This window comes from Gambusia affinis, linkage group LG14 (assembly GCF_019740435.1).
Source record: "Gambusia affinis linkage group LG14, SWU_Gaff_1.0, whole genome shotgun sequence".
NCBI lineage: Eukaryota > Metazoa > Chordata > Actinopteri > Cyprinodontiformes > Poeciliidae > Gambusia > Gambusia affinis.
The window spans coordinates 7746670-7761647 of record NC_057881.1 but is presented as its reverse complement, the minus strand read 5'-3'; the positions used below and the strand labels follow the sequence as shown (position 1 = coordinate 7761647).

At 37.2% G+C, this 14978-nt stretch overlaps 2 protein-coding genes across 4 annotated transcripts in view; one reads left to right on the top strand and one right to left on the bottom strand.

The window, feature by feature from the left end:
* med30 (mediator complex subunit 30) overlaps window positions 1-3779 on the top strand; it is a 45424-nt gene extending 41645 nt beyond the window's left edge. For all 3 annotated transcript variants that reach the window (XM_044139033.1, XM_044139035.1, XM_044139036.1), the window contains exon 5: window positions 3222-3779. In XM_044139033.1, the coding sequence (XP_043994968.1) occupies window positions 3222-3317 (96 nt within the window). In that variant the 3' untranslated portion in view covers window positions 3318-3779. The remainder of the gene's footprint in view (window positions 1-3221) is intronic.
* Window positions 3780-6382: 2603 nt separating this feature from the next.
* Window positions 6383-14978, bottom strand: part of ext1b (exostosin glycosyltransferase 1b) — a 158451-nt gene continuing 149855 nt past the window's right edge. The window contains exons 10-11 of the mRNA XM_044139032.1: window positions 13466-13637; window positions 6383-10834 (exon numbers count right to left, since the gene is read on the bottom strand). Of these exons, the coding sequence (XP_043994967.1) occupies window positions 10649-10834; window positions 13466-13637 (358 nt within the window). The 3' untranslated portion in view covers window positions 6383-10648. The remainder of the gene's footprint in view (window positions 10835-13465; window positions 13638-14978) is intronic.

Genomic DNA, 14978 nt, shown 5'->3' with positions numbered 1-14978 from the left:
TGTTACTCTATTTTATAGGTCATGGAGGTCATTTATTGTATCGTTTGTAATTTATCGTAATAAATTTATCGTAAGAATTCTGATTGATCGTTGTCACAACAACGATTGTGTCACGTTTTTCCAGAGCTGGATATTTTATTGGCTTGTCACACCTAACAAACATAAATATTGGTTGTTCATATCGGCCCAGTTTTATTTATAGGGCCGATACGATATGTTAAATTATCACTAATATTGGCCGATAGTGACGATATATCGTGCATCTTTTGGACAAATAGTGGAAAAAATCGTAAAATTCACCATCATGAGAACATAGACAGTTTAACTTTATTTTGACAACGATCAGAATTTATCACGATAAACGATAAATGATACAATTAACCGTCCACCTTCATGACGTATTAAATACTTCATCCAGTTCTTGATTTGAGGTTGTTCAGTTCTAGTTGCGGCGACAGGTTGCTGAACTCGTTGCTTGCTGTGTGTTTCTGCTTTATTGCAACCGTCGGAGCCCAGAATAAATCACAAACCAGGTCATGAAGGCAGACATGCTTACCTCCACACATGACTGCACCTGCCTGTAAGCGCGCCAATCATTCCAGCTGGGGTCACTGTGCCGCTTTGCTGTCTCTGCAGGCAGTTCTGCTGCGTGCAGCAGGTCAGGCAGAGACCGGACGGTAGATCCAGGAGTTGTTGACTGGTCACTGCATGTCTGAGCAGAGCTGCAAATGCATCTAAACACCAGAGAATGCAGAATATCTGCAGGATATCTGCAGGATATCTAGGTGTGAAGGATTAGAGTTGCACTAATTATGAGGTTATGAATGAAATCTGCATTTCCCTGAGGTTGATGCATAATTTCTGTGATAATTATTCTTGTATCACGAAATGCCAGGCAGCTGCCCTGAAAAATCTGCTGCTTCATGTCTCCTTTTAGAGAAACATAAAATGAAGTTGATGCTGCAGATATTAAAAATAGAGCTGCAACTAGAAATTATTTCAGTAATCAATTAACCTATTTATGATTCTATTAATTGGATGAAATGGTACAAAGTTTTCCTTTAACCACTTCAAACCTTTTTTTTATAGTATTATAAATAAAACATGCAAATAAAAACTAATTAACTTCCTTTTTATGTAAGAAAATAAACATTTTATTGCCTAAAATGCAAAACCATGGCATTTCTTTAATGAATATAAACTGGGTGAAACTATGGCGTCTGAGAAATTCTAATTTTATTTACACAGGTGGATTTTTTTAATATAAAATATCTTAAATGTATGTATTTTTTGTAATGTTTTGGCTTAATTACTGCTCTAAATATGCAGCGAATGGCCTTAACTATATAACTATATACAACGCTAATTAATGATTGATCAATTACTAATTAGTTGGCGATAATTTTAATAATCGATTAATCACGATTGATTCGATTAATTGTTCAGCTCTTATTAAAAACTACATTAATCTTTGTTTACAAACTTATTAAAAGTAGAAGCATTATAACAGGTTTACATTCAAAGTTTTTATTTTTTATCCTAAATGGAAAATGTGTTTATTTTTGTACAGTTTTGGTTTAATTAATGCTCTAAATATTTTTTTTTTTATTCAGAAAATGTGTTTTTGTGGGTCTGTGTACTACAGTTAACGATTAATCGATTGCTAAAGTAGTTGACTATTCTTTCAGTAACCGATTAATCACGATTAATCACGATCAATACGATTAATCGTTTCAACCCCAATTAAAAACGACACTGTTCTTTGTTTACTAACTTCCTGAAAACACGAGGCGGCATTACCTGAGCACCAGAGAGAAATGGGGTTTTTCGGGTCTCACTTGTTAGAGTAATGAGGCAAATCCTGTAAAATACACGCTGGCAGTCGCGCAGGAAGGCGCCCAGAATCAAAGCGAACGTCTCTGAGAAGTGAAGAAGCTCGAGAAGCGTTTAGAAATCCCCCTGAGGAAGAGACTGCAGGCTTTCCAAACTCTGGAATATCTTCAAGGACAATCAGCTAAACAGCTGATATTACCAGAGCCGTGTGAAATCGATCGCTCAAGGTGTTATCTGGGCCGCAAAAATGGCTGGTAATTAGTCATGGCTAAAGGAGTGTTACAGAGAGCGAGACGATTTAATCTTAATAGATTTCACTGCACTGCAGATACAGGAGCTCCCTCCTCTTCCTCCTCTTCCTCTCTGATGTGCCGCTGCTAAATTTGCCCAAACCTCCAAACGTTTCGAGGTATTTTATTTTTTTCCTCCATTGCAACCCACGCTTGGCAGCTGTGCTTGATTTTATTGTTCAGAGTCTCCAGCTGCAGCGGCAGTGAAGGAGCCATTATTAGTTTGTGCGTAAAGCTTTGGGTCCACAGCAGCTGTTGACTCAGAGATTTCAGGAAAGCATTCAGAGAAAACCGGGGGACAAAGCCCTGACTGGAGGTGAGCTCGTTTGCTCCTCTGATGTCATCCTGATTAGGTTTCCAGTGATGATGTGGGAAGGCTTGGTTTGTTGTTGTGAATACCTGAAGTTTAAAAGTCTCTTTGTGGACGGTGTTTACTGTTTCACCTTCAGCCAGGAGTCATTAGGAAACCCCAAGTCCCTCCACTAATTAATCAATCAAACAATCCTCCATCTTGGTGTGCAGTACAGAGTATTAACCAGAGTTATAATGGTTTTTCATTCTGGTTTATTGTGTTTTGACTTTTTGTTTGTCTAATTCAGTCAGTTTTAGTCCGAATGTGTTTCAGGCATCAAAATGCGTCAGATAGTTCAAATTTGTTGCTTGTGCAGCTTGAATGCAGATGATTGACATCAGATGGCGTTGAGAGGAGACCCCTTAGCTTCGGACTCCTCAACGATGCCGCGCTAGCCGCTCAAAATGCTTCAAAACGTGCCGCGCTAGCCGCTCAAATCGTGCCGCGCTAGCCGCTCAAAACGTGCCGCGCTAGCCGCTCAAATCGTGCCGCGCTAGCCGCTCAAATCGTGCCGCGCTAGCCGCTCAAAACGTGCCGCGCTAGCCGCTCAAATCGTGCGGCTAGCGATGCGTGCGCTAGCCGCTCAAAAGCGTGCCCGCTCAAAAGCGTGCCCAGTGTACTGAGGTATTTGTATTAGCAACTAAAGCAGACTACTTTGTAAGATTTTGTGTTTTTTTGCAGTGTAAGTTTCTAAATGTTGATGGTTTGCTCAGTTTTGTTCTGGTGTCATGATGCATTTCCTGCAGAAGCTGAAGCAGAAGAACCAGCAGCTGAAGCAGATCATGGACCAACTGCGGAACCTCATCTGGGAGATCAACTCCATGCTGGCCGTCCGCAGCTGAACACGCCGATCCAATCTCGCTGAGGTCGCAGACCTGCAGGTTGCTAACTGGACAGACCGCACTTTACATGAGAAACGGGAACTCTGGCAATATCAGCGTGTTGGAAACCACAGAAGAAGAACGAGGGACGAAGGGCTGGACGGCAGAGACAGTTCTGTCTACCTCGATGATTAATAATCAGATTTATTTAACCTAAATATCAAATATGTTTTATGTAGCTGCAGGCTAAATGAAAAAATTATAGACGTATTTAATCAGACTGTACTTCCTCCAGACTGAAGTTTGAAGATAATTGGACTGTGAGTTGAAGGACGTGGGACTCACTGTGGCTAAACCTTTACAGTTACAGCTAATCATCGCTTCTGGATTCAGTGTAAACTCATCAGTGCTTCACTGTGGCCCAGTCTGACCACTCTGTTAAATCCTCTGCTCAACTATAAACCTTTCAGATTTCAGACATAAGAAGTCGCTGTTTGTTTTCTTTGTTTGTTTGAAGTCATTCTAACAAAAATGCTGTTGAATGTTTTATAAGTTTTGGAGATTTATTTCCTATTTTTGCTCATCTCTCCTTCAGGCGAAAAAATCTTGATAAATGCAGCAAATGGTTTCTGGATGGTAAATCAACAACAAAGTAGTTTGTCTTTTCCATCGGCCATTTCTCAGCATTCACTGGGGTTGCTAGGCGACAGGTGGAACTCAGTTGGGTTGCTAGGCAACGGCAAAGTGGCCCTCCATGTGTGTGTTTTTTTTTTTTTGTTTAATGACTCATTTTCCAGACACCAAAAAACCATTAATTTATTGCCAATTTGTAGAGGGAGTAGAGACCAAACAAAATGGAAGCACAAAATCATAAATAAAACATTTTTCAGATGGTTTTTTTGTTACTTTTCTTTTTTTTTTCTTTTTGAGAATCACTCCTGTGTAGGTGGGAGTTTTGGGCTGAAAAATCACCTGTTCTCCAGAGACGAAATGAAGCATGATTGAAAGGTTTGAGGCTCTGATCTTTGGTTCACCGTGAGAAACAGATGTAAACATTTTTACGCTGCGTATTTAAAAGTCTGTAAATCACTGAGATAATTGTAATTCTTCTGTCAGTGTTGCAAGATTGCGGCGCTGCATGAGGAGCCGGTTCCTGTGCTGCAGCGAACCTGCAGAGAGCGCCGGCTTTTTTAATTTGAATTTCCAACAAGCTCCATCAAAGGAAGTCCTAATTTAAAAGTGCTGCTCTCATTAATAAACATCGCCACTTCACCTGAAAGTCACCTGCTGGCAGCTTCTAACAGGTTGGTACATTTCCACAGCTAATCCTTCTGTTCTTCAGAGCTGAAATGTCACTTTATTTCCCAGTTTAAAAAGCCTTTTTGTTGTTCAAAGCGGATCGAGGTTCTGATCGTGTGGAGCTTTCAGGCTCAGCAGGACTTTTGTTTTTCTCCGAGTTTCTTTTTAAGGATTGTAGAACTGAGTTCTCGTAATATTACAACCTTAGACTGAAGATTTTATTATAATTTTTCTATTTTTTTGAAAAAGCATTGGGGTTATAAAATTACCAGCATAAAGACAAATAACTTCATTTTCTTATTACTTTATTCCTGTATTATTTTGACTTATGATTTTATTCTTGTACTTTTTGAGTACTCTGGTAATAGTATGAGTTTTTATTGTAATATTAGCATTATTCTCATTTTACTACGACTTTATTATAACTAAGTATTGTGACTTTGTTGTTGTTTTATTACAACATTTTGTCTTCTACTAATTTGACTTTTTTCTCATATTATTACAACTTTATTCTCATAAGAATCTGAGTCATAATCTCAAAATTATGACCAAGTATTGCGACGTTCGTCGTATTAATTTGACTTCATTCTCACATTATTCCGACTTTTTTCTTGTATTATTTTGAATGTTTTCCGACTTTATTCTTTACACACTACGGCTACTTTAAACTACTTTTCACTCACGTGACTTCATCGATCTGTAAGTCTTTGCCTTTGCAGATTCTGCCGGTGTGTTTGATACGAAGGACCGTCGTTACTGAGAGAGAAAAGCTTTTATCGACTGAGTTTGTGATGTTTCTCTGCAGATTATCTGGAAATGTTTGGTTCTTTCAGGTTTACACTAAAAGATCCAATAAGGCAGAAATCAGCAGGAGCAAATCGATTTTTGGTGGCAGATTGTTTTGTTGTAGTTGCAATTGCTAGAATAAAGTCATATTAGCAGAATAAAGATACAATCATGCCAGAATTTGAGAAATTCTTAGAAAAATGAGGAAAAAAGATGTTTTGAGAGCAAAGCTTTGAGTAATGAAGATCTGATGTGAGCAGTTCTGATTTGAAATAATTGTTTTAAAGTTCTGCTACTGATAAACATTTTGAAGTGTTGAAAGATTAAATATTTTGTATTTGTAAAACTGATGCCAAAGCATAACTTCACAAGAAAACTGGAATTGGTTTGATTCCTGCAAACATCCCTCACCAATCCAAAAGAATCTGAGTTATTCAATTACAACATTTAATCTCCCTTTGGGATTAATAAAGTAATTTTAAAAATATCGCTCAGTGAGAAGAGAAATAAAAACTGTGCTACTATTGAAGAGTAGCATGACTTCAACATAAATTAACTCTAGTAAATGTAAAAAGTGTTTGGTAAAAAGTCAGCTGAAGTACCGAGTAACTGATGAATTTATTAATCGTTTAAACTAGAGACTCAGACGGACTGAAATGTAAAGTTAAGAGGAACTTTTAGCATTTTAAGGATGAAAATTACAGTAGTTCATATAAACGTAATAAATAAATAAATAAATAGATCAGGCAAAAGAAAAAAACCTCAAAATTATTCCCAATCAGTTTCTTTCATTAAAAATCCTGCAGCTTCAACATGTTTGCTTTTCGAGTTGAGACGCATCATAAAAAATTACTCAAGTAAAAGTAAAAATACATCTTAAAGTACTTTTTTTTTTTTTCTCCAAAAGCGTTACTGAAGTAAATGTAACTGAGTAAATGTAAGTAGTTGCTACCCGGCTCTGGGCTCTACTGATCGATCAGAAACAAACTGAGACACTCGGCTATAATCAAATATGAGTTTATTTTTTATTATAAATCATTCTTACAAAATGGTCATTTATCTATTTAATTTGCAGCCTCTATAAAAGTCTTCTCTTAGTTACAGGGAGGAAAGGCATCAGGACAGCCAGGCTTCACCGATTCCCTCACGCATCAACAGGAAGCTGCCGCACACCGTCACCACGGTAACGGTGCCCAACAGGAAAACAATACGGCTGTGTGTGTTTGTGAGTAAAGCTGCGACTCCGTTGTGTAAAAGTTTGGGATCCCGTTGATAAAAGGCACAAATCAGGAACAGTCCGGTTCTGAACAGAAAGATAAAAATAAAACCCAGACGCTGCAGCAGAACTCTCTGAAACGATGAGGAGTTTTCCCCTCACTTTGCTTCGTCACACTCGGATCAGAACCATTACCGTAATGAACCATCTGGAGCAACCCAGCTGCCTCCGAATCCGTGCCGGGACTTCGTGATTCGACTCCCGCGGAGAGCCGAGACGGCCCAAATCTAGAGTAGCGGAGATGCTTTTGTGAGATTAGAGTCTGAAAGTTTCCCGTTTGTGTGTGACGGATGAAACGGACCGACGTGCTCAGCGAGGAGGAAACAAACCGAACAAACATCAGCTGCTGCCCTCAGAGGCTCAGGGTTGATGTGCTCAGGTCCAACACAGTGCTTTGGAAAAGTATCCCGTCATCGTTCAATGGGATCGGATGATAAACCAACACAAAGTAGCTCATGACTGTGAAATGTCCTGCTAAAAGCTAATTATACAAAAAATCATGAGGAAAACTTTAAGACAACGTTTAGAAATCGGTGCAGAACGTTGCTCATTTATTGTGTTAAGAAATTTGATTTATTCTCACAATAAATTCCAATTACTGAAGTTTAAAACCCTTAAAACTGAATTTAGGTTTACAATTTCCTCCACTGTCTGCTCAATGGGAGTATCGATACATTTGAAAACATGATTAAGTGCAGTTAGTGTGATCAGTTCAGTGATATAAAACACTTCTTTATGCGACTGCAGGGTTTCCCTCAGTGTATTTTAAGCCTGGCGGGTCACCAGGCTAAGCATTATTTATTACAGTTTTTTTTAATGACTGCCGTTTTTAAAAAACTTTATAGTTGGAGTTAATCTTCAATCTTCCAATAACATAATTACCAAGTGATATTTTCGAATTTCAACTCAAAAACACGACGGGCTGCTGGAACCCAGAACTCAGAGCTTTTCTGGGGAAACCCTGGACTGCTGTCCTGAACAGCGTATATAAATGTTTAGTATATTTTTAAAAATATGTATTTGTGGTATTGTGATTGCTGTTAAACAGCTACAAAGTAGCAATAAGTAGTACTTATAATGGTACCACCAACTATTGTGGTGCTACCGTTGAGCTAAAGTTAATAGTGAAGTCAGAGCAGTGCATTATGTGCAAGTGTTTTTAGCTAATATGCTAACAGTTGAGTTGCTAACTATTGTATTTCAGAGTAATTTATCTAGTGTGAAAGAGCTACAATGATAGCATGTAGGCTAACAGTAGCGTGTTGACCTAAAGTAACATATTCACATTAGCTCGTATAAAAGCTAAAATGAGCTAAAATGCTAATTTTAGAACAGTGGCTAACACTAGCTAGCAGCCAAAGTGTATGTCAACATGTTAAACTCTGACAGTATGTGGAAATGGTTAGCTGTGACAAAGGCTTTTTTTGCAGAATGAGGTTTTTCATTCATTACAATTGAGTCAAAATATGCATAAAAACTTACAATTCAATAAATTAAGATATTAATGCCAATAGTTGTAGCTGTAATGTCTTGTAGAAGTTCAAATAGCTACTACACATTCAAACAATTATTCGTGTTTCTAAATTATTTATTAAATAGAAAATCTTATAAGTGCGGCATAAGTGCGCATGCCTGAATAAAGTTTCCTTCAGACGTCAGATAATTAGTAACTAGTCCGCCTGTATTTTGATTTAATTTAAACGTAAATGTGGGTAGGGAGTGAAGATGTGGAGAGCCTTACATAGTTTTCAATAAATATGGTGTGATTGGTCAGAAATATAAAGTGGGTGTGGCTTATGTTCTACTTCCTGCTTTAAAGTTTAAATTTGAGGCTCATTATGGTGACGAAGAATCTGTTTGCAAGCCACAAAAAATCTGCCGAATGCGACAGGAAGAATGTCTTCTGCTCATATGAGGCCATAATTCAACGTTTTCAGCTACAATTGTAAAACATGGCGACGGCAGTATCATGCTGTGGGGTTACTTCTGTTCAGCATTGAGAGGGAAGCTCTAGATGTGCAAGGTTGGTAGAAATTAAAGCCCAACAGGCTTACAGTCAGAGGTGATTCAGTGTGTCTGATTAAACTTTAAAAAATAAATAAATAAAAAAACATGCCACACTTTTCAGATTACTCAACTGTTCAGGCATCTGTTTTAAACTTTAAAATTATGTACTACTTTGTGTTTGGTCATATAAAACACATGAAAGCCGGCTGATACTTTCACAAGGCACTGTTTGTTCTGGTTGCAATTCTCTTGAGACATTTAAGACTTGATCCGGATCCAGACGTATCAGATGAAACCAGAACCAGATGTACGTTGAACCCAGATTCTGCTTAACGGCCCAACACTCCGGATTAAACAGATAAAACAAGTAAAAACAACGGTATAAAACAATGAAATGATATGCTGAAAGTTGTAAAAAAAAAAGAAAAAAAAAAAAAAAGGCTGTTGCATCGATGAAATAAAAAAGAATCGGATAAAATGTGACTATTGTTCATCGAACCCAACAGAACCGAGTCTTCAGGTGAAGGTTTGCGGGTCACACATGATGCTTCATCACCAGCTCTTCTCTCCTAACTGAGGCCTGACGAATGAGGAGAAAACGTTTTAATCAATTAAACTACCGACGTCGTCTGATATGTGGAGGGGAAACAAAAAGAAAAATGGCAGCGATGCGTGAAAACGAGCGTTTAGGCAGCGTGATGTGCAGTAAACAACGAAGGCAGACGGCGAGGTCAGAATGGCGCTGATTAAAAACAGAAAAGATGGCGGTCGAATGAAAAATTCATCTTTACTCCATTAGGATCGTGTTCATGCAAGAAAAGGTTTGGGTTTGTTCTCCGCTGTGAGCAGCCGGCGATCGGAGAGACGGAGAAGAGAGGAAAATGGGTCATGAAATGAGACGACGTCCCAGCCTGCTGTTGGGAGACAACATGGAGGAACCGGAGGGCCGGATGGAACCGAGCCGGGCCCGATTCCTCACCGTCAAATCAAAATAAATTGGTGTAAAACATTTGAGCCGCTATCATTTTAAAGAGATTAATATTTCCAGAGGTCATTCAAGGTATTTAAAAAAAAACAAAAGCTAATTTGGTATCAATCAAATGTGCGGCCATCTTTAGCTGCACAAACATGGTGCAACTTTTAGCAGTTTTGTTGATAATTATGCAAAATTCACTTTTTCTACTTCCATCAGAATTTTTACTGCTTCTAATATCAGCCAAAGCACTTTAAAAAATCAAATTGAACAGTTTTTAAACCCTACGGAATGCAGACGCTGCCCCGTCACCTAGCAACCAAAATGGAACTCCAGCACATTTGTTCAGCTGGTCTAACCACTGTATGGAAAAATAAGAAAAAAAACATGCTTTGTTATTGACCTTCAGTTTCCAGGTTTGTTGACCTTTGATGACCTCTGGATCCACTTATTAATATCTTTGAAATCAGTTTAATTTAATTTGAAGAACCGGTGATGGGAACCGTCTCTCCGGTGTCGGGAGAACACCAGCAAACTAAACCAAAGCTCTGTGTGCGAACAGCTTCAACCTACAGGAGTCGGATCTCTCTGTCGGGTCCGGTTTCATGTCCTGATGCGGATGAGGAACTCAAACGCCCCTCCCCTCTCTACCATCCTGCACATGTGCGGAGAAAGCAGGAAAGTCGACGTCCTCCAGGGTTTTTCCTCGTACAAAAAAAATATTCTAACCCACAGTTTCTTTTTGTGTTTTGTCGTCAGTAGTGCGCGCCGTGTGAAACATCCAGTTCTGTTTGTGTCTCTGTTTGCATTGTTTCAGTTTCGTCCGGATCAGGTCCGGGGAGCAGCGGCGGCGGCGGCGCTGTGGTCATTGGCGATGTGCTGAGTGGAAGACAGAGCGCCGTCTCTCCCCGTCCATCCGGCCGTGGTCCGGCTGCTCCTCCGGCTCTCCACGGAGTCTCTGTCGCGCGCCTCCCCCTGCGTGGAGTCTCCCCCGAGGGGGCGGCGGTCCTGTCAGAGCCTCTCGATGTCCCTGTATTTTTTGCGGAGGATGGAGACCTGGTCCTTGAAGAGCACGGGGTCCAGCCTCATCTGGGAGTGGACGAGCGGCATGGCGCCAAACCAGCTGGCGAACTTGTTCATGCAGGTCTGCCGCTGGGCGAAGTGGTCCGGGTCGGCCCAGCGAGACGCCCGTGAAGACTGCAGGAGAAAACACACATTTAAAACCCAACGTCTTCTTTAGGTTCCACTCTTATGTTTACCAGGCACATCGGGACGTTTTGTAGCTAAATTTATTTATTTCAAACCAGTTTTTAAAAACAAAATGAGCAATCAGTAGGACAGAGAATCCAAGAACAAAATGATTAGTTTACTACTTTTCTCTCTGAAGTGAACATTTATTAAATCCAACCTCTTATCTCAATTTAATAAAACAGATGACTTACCAAATCAATTATCAAAAATATGTAATTAAAACCATGTTGTAATATTCATGTTCCTGTTCAGTATACTGGGCTAAAGAGCCAATAAAATAATTACATTACAAAACAAAATGGTTACAAAATAACTCATAAGAAAAAAAACAACTAATAATAATAATAATAATAATAATATAATGCAGGGTTTTCCTGAGTGTATTATAAGCCTGGAGGGCCACCAGGATTGACTTGTGCCCCACCAGGCTAAGCATTACTTAAGTCTTTTTAAAATGTTTACTTTTTTTTAAAGACTTTATAATTGGTGTTCAGGTGTTAATCTTCCAATAACACACAATTATCAAGTAATATTTTCAAATTTCCTGTGAACTTTAAATATGTTTTAACTCAAAAACACGGCAGACCGCTGGATGAATGACTAACACCCGACCACCGGGTGACCCTGTAATGACAATTGTAAATAATAACGGGACACAGTAATTACAATACCTTCAGTTATTAAAATACATCTTATATAAAATATGACTTAAAATAATGCAGGTTTTCAGAGATCTACTTACTCAGCATTTAGGTAAATGTAACCCAGATCTGACTTTCATGTGTCTGAATGTCCCAGTTGTGATTTTTTAACCTCCACAATAAATCTAATTTGTTATAAACTGGACATGTTGCAACTTTTCCAACTTTTTCCTCATAATTCTGCAGCAGAAGAAGCCCGAGGCGTTAAATCAGGACGTAAACAACGGCTGAAGCTACAAACACAGCAAACTTCCTCATTTTCCATCATTTCTGGAATACAGTCTCAGTCTTTTCAGTTTGGTCGCTCCTGAGGCTTAAATATGTTTTTTCCCTCTGTTGTGTTTTTGTGTGTCGGGAAACATTTTTATTTACAGAAGCTTTTCATCAAAGGATCTGATTAATGAGCTATTTGAAATATTTGTTCCTTTTATGTTTATATTTTGATGTTATCTGAAGTATTTGTGTATGATGTTGCTAAATAAATAAACTTGCTTTATCTAAACAGTGCAGATTATTGAGACTTAGACAGACGGAGGAGTATGAGATTTAAAAATGAAAAACGTGGGAATCCTGTCAGGAAATGAAGGACAGATGGATAAAAACGCTTTAAATACTGAACAAACAGCAATTAAAGCTAATGGTTCAGATCTACTAAATCATGTTGGATCCATGATGACGATCTCTAATTTTATGAATGAAAGCAGTCGGCCTCTTCTGTTTCATTTCTCTGGAACAATTCGTCTAACATTTCAACTTCAGATTCAGACTCCGTCTGCAGAGACGGGAAAACCATCAGAGGAGCAACAAACGTCGCCATCAATCATCAGCTGCTTCGTGTTTTTGGGAATCTGGACGTCGTTTCCCTTGTTTCTGAGCTTTCGTCCTGCGGCCCCCAGGGGCCTCGCTAAAGTACAGCGTTATAAATCAGGCTGTTGAGAAGCAGGGAGAGCTGGCTGCAGCTCAAAGGAAACAATGGCTGCAAGATGAGTCACGGCTCAGAAGAAGGAAGAAAATCAAAATAATAACTCAGGTTCTGGTCCAACGCTACAAGCTTCACGATTTACTGCATTACTAATAATAAAGTTACTTTTGGTGTTTAGTAACAATAATAAAGTTACTTTTGGTGTTTAGTAACAATAATAGTTACTTTTGGTGTTTAGTAACAATAATAAAGTTACGTTTGGTGTTTAGTAACAATAATAAAGTTACTTTTGGTGTTTAGTAACAATAATAAAGTTACGTTTGGTGTTTAGTAACAATAATAAAGTTACTTTTGGTGTTTAGTAACAATAATAAAGTTACTTTTGGCGTTTAGTAACAATAATAAAGTTACTTTTGGTGTTTAGTAACAATAATAAAGTTACTTTTGGTGTTTAGTAACAATAATAGTTACTTTTGGTGTTTAGTAACAATAATAAAGTTACTTTTGGTGTTTAGTAACAATAATAAAGTTACTTTTGGTGTTTAGTAACAATAATAAAGTTACTTTTGGTGTTTAGTAACAATAATAAAGTTACTTTTGGTGTTTAGTAACAATAATAAAGTTACTTTTGGTGTTTAGTAACAATAATAAAGTTACTTTTGGTGTTTAGTAACAATAATAAAGTTACTTTTGGTGTTTAATAACAATAATAAAGTTACTTTTGGTGTTTAGTAACAATAATAAAGTTACTTTTGGTGTTTAATAACAATAATAAAGTTACTTTTGGTGTTTAGTAACAATAATAAAGTTACTTTTGGTGTTTAGTAACAATAATAAAGTTACTTTTGGTGTTTAGTAACAATAATAAAGTTACTTTTGGTGTTTAGTAACAATAATAAAGTTACTTTTTGGTGTTTAGTAACAATAATAAAGTTACTTTTTGGTCTTCCTCACCTGCCCCATCATGGTCTCCTTGTACTGCTTCTTCTGTGTGATCTTAATGGGCGGCAGCTTGGTGACGGCCGACACCAGGAAGTTCATCAGGATGTCCTCGCAGTTGGCCAGCTGGTCCACCATGTTCTTCATGCTGCTGGGCAGGTAGTGGGTGTACAGGAAGTGGTAATACCTAAGAGACAGGAGCTGGATTAGCTGAGATTACAGAACAGTTAGTCTATTTGGGATTTAAATATGACTGCTAGAAATGATTAATCAGATTTTAAAAATTGGTATGTTTAGCTTCATTTAGCCTCTAAAGCCGAGTTTGGTAGTAACTAGTTACATTTACTTTTACTTGAGTCATTTATTATGAAGTATCACTACTCTCTGGATACTGTGAGTAACTTCACTGAACGAAGAACAAATTTATTATAACCACCAGAAACACATAAACCTGTAGTTTTTGTTAAAGTTTCACAAGTTTTATATTGAAACAGATAAAAAATATGTATTTTGCCTGATTTTTTAATTATGTTATTTATATATATTTTCATTTTGATAATTAAAATGCCAAAATTTCCACTCAACTTTTGGTGACTAGTTATTTATTACTTGAGTCATTTTATTATCACTAATTCTTACTGTGAGTAATTGAGAACAAATTATTGATAATTTCAACAGTTAAAACAGACTTTTTACCTGTACTTTTTGAAACAGATAAAAAATATGTATTTTGCCTGATTTTTTAATTATGTTATTTATATATATTTTCATTTTGATAATTAAAATGCCAAAATTTCCACTCAACTTTATATTTTGGTCTGTGTGATTATACAATTTTTAAATATTGAATTATTGATAATTTCAACAGTTACCCAGTATTTGAGCAGACTTTTTACCAAATACTTTTTTTACTCTTACTTGAAAGTAAAAATATGCTGAAGTAATTCTACTCTTATTTGAGTAAACCCAATATTAGAAATGCATTAAAGATGCAAATAAATAATTAAATTCCTTTTAGAATAACAAAATAAATATCCTTAGCCTAAAATGGAATACCATGGCATTCCTTAAGTCAAAGTGTTACAAAAATACAAAATCTTACCAAGTAAAGTTGGTCTAGATTATAAAGTAAATATCCTGGTACACTTGAAATAAAACAAAAATTATAAGTAACTTTTCAGCAAGAAATAATAGATTGTTTAAAATCAATATTTCCTTAATATTGACAAAAAATTGTCTTGTTATAAGTGAAATAATCGGCCAGTGGAAACAGTTACTTTTTATCTATATTAAGAAATGACTGACTTAAAACGAGCTCCTACATCTTGTTTAAAAGTTACTTGTAAGTTAATTTTATCCTTTTTCAGTGGTGATAACATATTTTCACAGGAATCACAAAATTAGTTGGCAAGATTTTATGTTTTGGCAAAGAGAACAAGACGGATGAATTCAGTTTCCTTTTTATCTCTTTCAATTGTTTTGTTTATTTATTTTGGATATTTAAAATGTCTTCCAGTTCAAGAGTTAA